Genomic DNA, 10063 nt, shown 5'->3' with positions numbered 1-10063 from the left:
ATTGTTCTTTTGCCACCCTTTGCTAGGTGACTAACAGCAGCCGTTCATCACTGTGCTCCAGACAATTCCAGCAGATGAATTCAGTTTTACTTCCCCCCCCCCATCACCCACCACGATCAACATAACTCTGCAAGATGTTCTGTGCTGACATGCTTGGAGTCAGGCTAATCCTTGTCTTTCAAGGCTGTCAACATGTCCTTGCTACCTCAAGCCTCCCAAGTTTTGAGCGTTCAAACCCATCCTTTGGTTACCACTCACCCTGAAAGCACCTGAAGTAGCCAAGTCTCCGTGTGCTGAAAAGTCTGGAAAGGAGCTCGCTACTAACACAAAACTCTTTCTAGGGTTATGTGGGAGTCTGCAGCGTTTCTCAGTGGGTCTGAAAGGTGTCTGGAGATGCTGAACACACACTGACGGTACCAGCCAGGGCTGAATCTGCCTTTTATGCCAGGAAGTAGAGACTGGGCTCTGAAATTGGGGACTGCCTCTGAGATTCTCACTGAGAGGAGCTGAACATGTCTACCATGCTTGAACCTACCTGATTACTACAGAGAGGTGCTTTCTACTGCTGGAGTCACTCTGTTGGCATGAAATGATCACACTCTGCTGATTTAGGAGGGCTGAAGATCACTCATGTGTCATTCTCATGTCACTGGCAGGCAAATGGTGGGTTCCCAATGGAAAGCCTGAGCTGGGCGTTGCTGTAGGTATGCAAGGCTCATGCTGCTGCTCCTTGGCTTTTGGGCAGCTTCTCTACCAACTCTTTCAAGCTCTGGGCACTTCAGCCATAACCCCAGAGGGCTGGGACACCCCACCAACTGCCCATGTTTATACCTGGGGGTATAAACCCCAGTGTGTTTTCTTCAAAGACCCAAGCACACACATTCTATGTGTGGGCACACAGAATCATAGAATATCCTGAATTGGAAGGGACCCACAAGGATCATCAAAATTCAGCTCCTGGCTCTGCACGGGACACCCCAAGAATCACACCATGTGCCTGAGAGAGTTGTTCAAATGCTTTTTGAACTCTGTCAGGCTTGGTGCTGTAACTGCTTTCCTGAGGAGCCTGTTCCAGTGCCAAACTCCCACTGGGTGAAGACCCTTTTCCTTATATCTAAAGTAAACCTTCCCTGATACAGCTTAATGCCGTTACCTCAGGTCCTGTCCCTGGTCACCAGAGAGCAGAGACCAGAGCCTGCTCCTCCACTTCCCCTGAAGAGGAGGTTGTAGACTGCTGTGAGGTCTCTCCTCAGTCTCCTCTTCTCCAGGCTGAACAAGCCAAGTGACCTCAGCCACTCCTCGTATGGTTTCCTCTCTAGACCCTTCAACATCTCCACAGTCCTCCTTTGGACACTCTCCAATAGCTTTATATCTGTCTTATATTGTGTTGCCCAAACTGCACACAGGACTGGAGGTGAGGCCGCAGCAGCGCAGAGTGAGACAATGATCTCCTTCGGCCGGCCGGTGATGCTGCACACATGCCGATACAAAGCTGCTGCTTTGGGAACGGCGCTGCTGGCTGGGGTACGCTCTGCTTTTGGCTTTGCTGAACACACCTCTCCCCACCCCGAGTTTGCTACGTTCTCCAAAAAAAAAAAAACAACCAAAAACTTAATCCAACATTTCTGCGCGTACTCCGCAGAGGATGTACTTTGTGCAGAATGCACTTTGACTGGCACGGTGATCCCGGCTCCGGGGCTCCTTGGCTTGACCCCGGGGGACCCCCAGACACGGAGCGCTCAGGGAGCTCCGCGGGGAGTCACGAGTGGAAGGCAGGGCGGGATGCAGGAGGCCAGGCGTGGGTCGGTGCCCGCCAGGGCGCGCTGGAGATCGGCGCGGCCGGTGCTGGGGGAAAAAGACCGGCGCCGGGAGAGAGGGAGGCTCGGTGTGTGCCGGCGGCGCTGCCCGGAGTGGGACCTCCCTCTCTCTCTCTCCCCCTCGTCCCCTCCCTCCGCTCCGCTCGGCCGGTGCCCGCGGGTCGAGCGGGAGCGGCCGCGGCGCCGGAGCAGATCCCCGCAGCACTCGGGTTGCCGGCGCCGCTGCCCTCCCTCTCTCCCTCCCCCCTCCGCGTCTGGGGGGCGGGCGGAGGGGCCGGGGCACCCCCCGGGCCGGGGCGGGGTGGAAATTTACCGGGTCCGTCCTTAGCGAAGGAGCGAGCGAGGAGCTCGGCGGGAGGCGGAGGGAGGGCGGGGAGCGGCGGAGCATCGTCTGGCGGGGAACGCGAGGGACCAAATGACTGTGAGGACGGGCGGCAGCCGCCACCGCCGAGACAGGAGCGAGCCGCGGCGCAGCGGCAGCAGCGCCGGCAGCAGCCCCGACCCCCCCGGCCGGCTGGGCGGCGATGGCGGCGGGCGGCCCGCCGGGCTCGGGGCGCGGGCGGCGGCGGGGCTGAGCTGAGCCGGGCTGAGCTGAGCCGGGCTGAGCCCGCGGGCGCCGCATGGCGCGGGCCTGATGCCGGAGCGCGGCCCGGAGCCGCGGCGGTGCTGCGGGAGGAGGATGAGGATGGCGGGGCTGCCGTGGAAGTGGCCGCGCACCCGCCTGCCCGTGGGCGCCAGCGCCCTGGGCGTCTTCGTCCTCTGCTGGCTCTACGTCTTCCCCGTGTACCGGCTGCCCGACGAGAAGGAGATCGTGCAGGGGGTGCTGCTGCAGCAGGGCAAGGCGTGGAGGAGGAACCAGACTGCGGTCGCCCTGTTCAGGTACCGCCGTGCGCGGCCCAAGGGCAGCGGGGACGGGCGCGGAGCCGCGGGCAGGCGGGTGACTGCCGGAGCTCTCCCGGGCGCCCTCCCCGCCCCGCCGAACCCCAAACTTTATTCTTTCCTCCCCGACCCTTTGGTTTTTTTCCCAGCCCTGCCCGCCCCTCTTGCCCAGCAAAACTTTTTTTTGGGTGGCTCCGTTTGCTGCGGGGAGGAGAAGGGGCTCGGCGCGGGGGATGGAGGCTTATCCTCGCAGGGATGCCTTTCCAAGGGGGCTGAGATTTCCGAGGCTTGCGGCATTGCCCGCAAAATAGGATGCTTCTCGCTTCCCGGATAGCAGCTGCACCGGCAGCCCCTGTGGCTGCTAACAAAGCCCGGGGCTGGGAGCCCGGCTTCCCTCAGAGATGGGCACTGCCAGGTTGCTGCCAGGGAAAGCTCGGCTTGTGGAGCTTCCCGGGATGCGTAAGGGAAGGTCTGCGTGGATGTGCATTCGTGTCAGCATCCCCGCTCCGAGGAGCACTTGAGAAGCACCGCGCTGGTCCTTGACTCTGCGGTTTATTATAGAAACCACGTGAAAAGGCACCTTTTTTTCTCTTTTCTTTTGACGTGGCTGGGAAATGGCGATAATCCTTGGAGCCCATTTCACCTTACCCAGCTGCACAGGAGAGGAGGAATGTTGCAGTCAGGGTGCCGCTGATAGCGGTGGAGAACCGGGTCTCTGCAGCGGGGAGGATTTTTTTGAATGGCCCTGCCTTAAAAGCGTGTGCAGGGGGGATTCTCATCCTCGCAAAAATTTCACATGTGTCTGGGTAAAATGCAGACAAGTGGAAGAGAAGCAGATTTCCCTCCTTTTCCCGGAGGGAAGCTGGGGTTTCTCCCTGTCCTCCGAGTAGAAAATTAAAGATCAGAGTAAGTGGTAAACCGGAAAACAAACAAACCCCCCAAAACCCCCTCCCAACCCTCTTTAGTAAAAGCTAGAATGAATCAGACCCAAATTCCAAGGGCCTTTATTGCCCCTTTTTATTTTTTCCTTTGTTTTTAAGTAGTGTACAGTTTTATGTTCTTCAGTATTTTTTTGAATGTATTTGCATTAGCCATGAACGGGAACTGACATGTGATCGCTTAATGTCTTGCCTGCTGGGATAACAGAAACTTTACAGTTTTTCCTAGCCTGCAGGAGACATACACAATGATAGGTGATAAGCAGAGGTGTGTTAATATTGTCTCATTGAGCAGGCCTGGTTGAAGTCCTGTCTTTAATACAGAACTAGCAATAAGATACAGATGCGTGACCCTTTTCTTAGAACACCTAACTAACACTAGAAACTAGCTTGATCTTCTTGCATACTAATTAATCCTGTTGTGCTACAGATCCCCATTTGGGGGGTAGAAGAATCCAGATTTTTAAAAAATTACCCTGATAGATGATGTAGGAAGGAGTTTGGTCTATTATTTTTCATGTTTGTAAACCAAATATTGTTTGAAGATTCGCAGCAGCTGCTGCAGCTTCAGTTTACAAAGCAGTTTTAGACCATTTCCACCACGTGGTTTAGTAACAAAAACTCTGTGTGGTTCATCAGCTATTCCACTTGCCCATATGTTTCTCCACTCTCCAGGCATAGTGATAATCTCAGAGGTACTACTGAAGAGAGTCTCATGCAATAATAGGACCTATTGTTTCTTATCCATGTCTGTTGATGAGTTGGTGCAATGCTAAATACAATGAGCTTTAAATCAATCTCTTTCAAAAAATCAAGTTTTTAAGAGAAATTGTACACTGGAGATACGTAGTGAGTATAGTATACTATATGATTCAAATAGTTGTGACATAGAGCTCTCTTTTTGCTGCATAAATTTGCTTCTTATCATGAGAGAATGTTTTGAAATTGAAGTCCATGTCGGGCAGGCTGCTGTATATTTGAGGTGATTAACAGAAACACTGTCTCAGTCTTTGCTCTGGTCCTGCTGTCTCTAAGCAAGCTTGCTGTAAAACCTCCAAATTTCACTTTCTGCTGGAAACTGCCTGTGAATGTGAGTCTCTGTTTGAATAGGAAAGGGGGGATAGAGCTTCACAGACAACCTGCGTGTGGACTTTCAAGTCGTGTGTGTTTTCATAATAGTCTAATACTAAGTGGGCTTTAATGTATTGTTAATATATTATTTAAGAACAGTGTCAATTGCCATTCTCCCTAGTCTCCTGCCAGATTCTAGTTACCAAACAATTTTAGTTTTACTCAGTTTTTGAAGCATAAACTTTGAATTAGTCTGTGCTAAAATCTGTATGCAAACTTTCACATTACTGCTTTGTGTAATGTGGTGGCATTTGTGATATTGTACAGGTGTTTGAATAGCCAGATCCTTGCTACACAGAGCCAACACCTGATGGGTTTTTCTGCTCCTTTGTGGACTCCTACTGTTGAAGTAGATAAGTATTGTTGAAGTAGATGCTGGGTAATTAACTTGATCAAATAATATTTTTCAAACCTCAGAAGGGCTACTACCCCTTTGCCTTCTGTACCTGGATCAAAGACAACATCACTAAGTGACTTAGCAAGGTCAATGAAAGCATCTGGGTAATTTGGAGTATTTTGAGTTGAATTCTGGCAACCAAGTGCCAGTAGCTCCTCAGTCTTCACTGCCCCCTCCTCCTCTCTGAACAGCCAGAAACCTTATGTAAAGATCAGATCCATGTAAACTCTTGCTAATGCAAGAACACAGACTGTCCTGGTCCTTGTGGAATGATTCAATGAGGGTTCTGTGTTTGAATAAGGATTCCCAGAGCTGGTTTTCAAATAAAAATACCTGTGTAAATAGCCATGGATTGCTCTTTTGAAGTGTGTGGTGTCTTGCTGCAGCTGTGATGAAGGATAGTTTATGGGAGTAACAAAATGAGCAGGATTAAGCCTTTGACTGTGTGTGACTCTGTGTTTAAAGCATGCTCTCAGCCTGGACTCTACATGCATGGCTTTTGTGAGAGGTCCTGGCATGTTGGATGGGGCCCTGAGCAACCTGGTTCAGTGGAAGCTGCCCCTGCCCATGGCTGTGGGTTTGCTTGATGATTGTTAAGGGAATGAGATGATTGTTAAGGTCCCTTACACGCCAAACCATTCTGTGATTCTACAAGTGCACCGAGTCGTGCTGCCAGCAGTGCAGTGGGTGTCAGCACGAGAGCTGTCTGCGTTCTTCGATGGAAGGACATGTGTTGAAAAGCCTGAAGATGCAACTGAAGTTGCATTAAAAGTTGATTAAAAGAGCTATTGGTCCAAATCCTTTCCTCAGCTGAATGTAGGTTCCTTTAAAGTCCTCAAATTCGGGGCATTTGCCGTTGTGAGCACAGCCTACCAGACATCTATCACTAGTGGCATCCTTTAAATTTCAACTCAGGAGTGGCCAAGGGTAGTCAAACTCTCCGCTGTGGAAACATCTCCTGTCTGACAAATGCTGAATAGTCTGTCAGTCAGATGGTAAACTGCTTGAACTACAAAGTGGTCAGAATAGGAATGAGATTGTCATTACAGTCACTAATAGCTAACATGGCTAATTTGCCTACAATATAATGGCTTGTCATCCTCTGAGGTGGTTAATGTTATTGCGCCCTAATTGTTTTTACAGATTGCTCAGGGTTTTTTTTAAGAGCCTGGGGCTGCTGAAATTACTTAGGCAAAAATGTTGTTAATTGTTGTCTGTTATTTCTTAAGTAAATGACATACAATAATACCTTTAGGATGGTTTTATTTAAAATGTTGCAGTTCATTAAAGGCATAGCTGGATCTTTTCGTCCGCCTTACAAGCTCCATACAACCACAAATCCCAAGCGCTGTGTGTTTATATGACACTTTTGATTGGGGTGGACCTTCTCTGAGGAGTGACTTTGCTTGGGGCCAGTGGGCTTTTGACTGTCAGGAGTCCCACCGAAGGGGTTCAGTGGTGATTAGTGACTTAGAGGTTCTTCAGGAAGAGACAGAACAATCTCTGCATGGCAACAGAAAGGCCTCCCTTGAGATTCAGACTGTGATCTTGCTTCTGCTGCATCAATTTTGTGTGATGCCGAAAGATCACCCAGGGTTTATTCTGGGGGTAACTTGATTAAGCTGGTGGAAGATGTCCCCTGTGAACTCACTGTTTGTGACCTGCCTCCAGTCCAAAGCATCTGCTACAACTTGACTCTGCTCTTCCGTGATGTCCCCTCTGTCCCTCGAGCCAAGCAGGCCATGCTCACCTTGGCAGGTGGCTTCTTCCCTCCTTTTCATCAGGTGTGGCCTCTTGTCCATTTTCCATGGACAGAGTGGAGAAGCTCCTGCTGTGAAATCACACAATGGGATCAGTGGCCGAACTGGACGGGATATCCGGACATGGCAGGCTCTCTGGTGCTTGCAGTGTGGACAGACTGTGTGGAGCCTTTCGCGTGCCTTGCAAAAAGAATGCTCTGTTACCTCCGTGTGCTGTGCCGGAGGGGCTCTTCCGACTGTAACCTTCCCTGCCAGCTGCTCTCTGCCAGCTGTTCCTTGTCTGTACCTTGAGTGCAATCACAACGGGCGCCGAGGTGCTTCCCCGTGTGCAAATCCTTTTTCATTCTGGATTGCATTAACACACAATTCCAGGTCACTTCCCCGTCTGGGTGAGATGAATGGTATTGCCTAGTCAGCAAGGGTTTCTTTAGTTCAGATGACTTTTTTTTGTCTTCTCTTTTGATGTGTTGCAATCCCGAGTGGAGTATTTCAGAGAAGGTCACTCTAAACAAACCTACATCCTGAGACCCTCACTGCCACTGTCCAAGCTTTCTCGGCCCCGGCAGATGAACCTCAGGATTAAAGGGTGGGCTCAGTTCAGCGCACGCTGTGTCTCACCTAAAAATCCACTGCGCAGGCTCGAAGGGTTAATGACCTTTCCCAAATCTTCGCTCGCGAAGACTGGCCATTTAATTTCAGGACAAATCTGAGATTAAACTTCATGTTGCTCAAGTGAGAGTTAGATAAGAGTTTTGCCCTGCTTAAACAGCTTTAGCAGATGTGGAAGTATTCCTGCTTCTCTCACTGAGACATGTGAAGGATGGATTTAGGAGTAGAGCTAGGAGGTGCTGGCTTAGGTTAGTTCTGCCTCTGTGGCCTGTAACACCCTGCCCTGAAACTAGTGGATATGCTCACATGTTGTGCATTGGCAGTGGCAGAATCCAGCTGATTTTTCTCTCCTGAGTAGGTGTTGCTACTGCCTGGCTGTGTTTTTATCAACATTTCGCTTGATTATTTTTTTTTTCTGGTTGTATTTGCTTCATTGGTGATAAGTGTGTTGTAATTTGTGGTTTCTTGGTGTCTGTAGCTGAGGTGGGAAGTTGTTTTGGTGAAAAGGTACAATTTGAAGAGCAGGTTTAGGATGAGAGGAAAGAAATGTTCTTATTCCATGTTATTATTTGGAGGCTGTGATGAAGAAAGCAAGCTGTATAGGGTTTTGGCTCCATATCTTCAAGATCTTTAGATGTCTTTGGATACCTGGATGACATGAAAACTATGAGAATTAGCTCACTGTGTCTTTGCAGATGAGGGCTGTGCTGGCAAGATAGGAATTGACTTAAATTCCGAAGCTCCAGCTCCTGATATCCTCCTTCCTTGACCCTAAGTAGCAATTTCTTACAGACTTGATTCATGATCCCCATGAAGCAGTCAGTTGAGATCCCTGTTTCTAATGTCTTGCAAAGATGTAGCCAACTCCCTGAGGCTCTTTTCCTGTTAGCCAGGAGCATCCAAAGGCCCAGAGCCAGGCACTGGGGAACAGGAGGAACAGAGACTTTACTGGAATTTAGGTTACCCAACTAGGGCCCCAAAAGTCTGGTATGTACATACACAGACACTGCTGGATTTGTGTATTTTTACATCTGTGCTTTTCTTTTTAATGCCGTAGAGTGGATGGAATGGGCACTGACTTGTCCATACAATACAGTCACTGGTGATTTATTCTTTTAGCTGTAATTTTCACCTTCAGAGCAGCTGAGAGTGTTGCTCTCATTTGACGTGTGTTCAATGATATATATTAAAAGACCTATGGAAAATGAGTTGTCTTTCCCCCTTCAGAATTTATCCTCCCACAATGTGGATGAACCTCACTGAAATGAGGAGTCTGGACTGCAGTTTTCTGTTGTTCCAGTTTTGTAAGCACCAAAAAATGCTTAAATTTTAAATCCCTGTATAACTATTAATCTTTTTCTGTATGCTGCATGGGGTCCTCAAAGTACGAGAAAATTCCTCCTAACGTTAAATCATTTTAAAATAGCTGCATGGAGTTAAATTCATACTGAGGCACATTAATCCATGTTAAGCACTATTTGTAAACCTCAGTGTATGTTCAGGTTTTGTCATGTCACAGTTTTTACGTATAGAAGACCAGAGACAATTCTTCTCCCAGGTCTTTTAATCTTTGATAAACAGAGGGTGAGATGAGGCACTGATAAGTCATTTGGCCCTGGCAAAGTCTTTTAAAGTAATTGCTACGGAAGCTCTGGGCTTCATGAAGAAGTTGTGCCTGTCATTTTGACCTTAGTGATAGTTGAAATTTTTAACAAGGTGAATTAAACCATGGAGAACAACATCCTGGCTTTGACCAGGATTCTGAAGGTCACTTTCCCACTGCTCTGTTGAAATCAGATTGTTATAAAATATTTTACGGCCAGCACAGTGGTGGGTTTTTTTGTTGATGCTGTATTAAATCAAAACAGATTGGATTATTTTGACTTCTACTGTTTCATCCGCCAGGAAAATGCCTTCCTGAATTTCTTGGTTTAAAGTTATTCTTTTCAAGTGGAGATGTGGCTACAATGAGGCTTTTAAAGCTGCTGGGAACAGCTGAATACTGAATAGAAATGGTTAACGTTTTTGTCTTCCATGTTTGCTGTCAGCATCACTTAATTTCCCAAACAACCACCTTGTTTATATTTTTTCCTTTTTATTTTTTCCTTCACCTCTTCAGTCTATTCCTATTCTTAAGCTGCTTGATGCCCTCCTCAGCTTTCAGGGGAGCCCCAGTCTTTTTGGATGGCTCCTTTTATAATTATCCAATCAACATTCATAGCAGTGATATGAAGAACCTGTGTGAAATTATTTACTCCTTTATCTCCCTCCCCTGCTGAGTTACCAGTCATCTTCTTCAGAGTCTTGCAGCTCAGCATTGATGCTTGGGGCATTTGTCATTTTCCATCCTTGGCATCCCAATTGTTGGCTATCAGGCTTTCCAGGTAAACTGCAGACTTTGCCTTCATGTATTAGCAAGATAAAGTCTCTACTCGTCAGGTCGCCTCTGCTCTGAGGATGCACAGCCAGCTTTAATTTAAAAGCTGCTGTGTAGCTAGCCTGTATTTTCAGGAGCACTAGGAAAACAGAACA

At 48.5% G+C, this 10063-nt stretch overlaps 1 protein-coding gene across 1 annotated transcript in view; it reads left to right on the top strand.

Annotated features, from left to right (window-relative positions):
- Nucleotides 1–2496: 2496 nt before the first annotated feature.
- Nucleotides 2497–10063, top strand: part of ST8SIA1 (ST8 alpha-N-acetyl-neuraminide alpha-2,8-sialyltransferase 1) — a 115089-nt gene continuing 107522 nt past the window's right edge. Inside the window, exon 1 of the mRNA XM_017804833.1 lies at nt 2497–2696. Within this exon, the coding sequence (XP_017660322.1) occupies nt 2497–2696 (200 nt within the window). The remainder of the gene's footprint in view (nt 2697–10063) is intronic.

This window comes from Lepidothrix coronata, unplaced genomic scaffold (genome assembly GCF_001604755.1).
Source record: "Lepidothrix coronata isolate B3197 unplaced genomic scaffold, Lepidothrix_coronata-1.0 Scaffold10, whole genome shotgun sequence".
Classification (NCBI taxonomy): Eukaryota; Metazoa; Chordata; class Aves; order Passeriformes; family Pipridae; genus Lepidothrix; species Lepidothrix coronata.
This window is presented reverse-complemented; position numbering and strand designations above follow the sequence as displayed.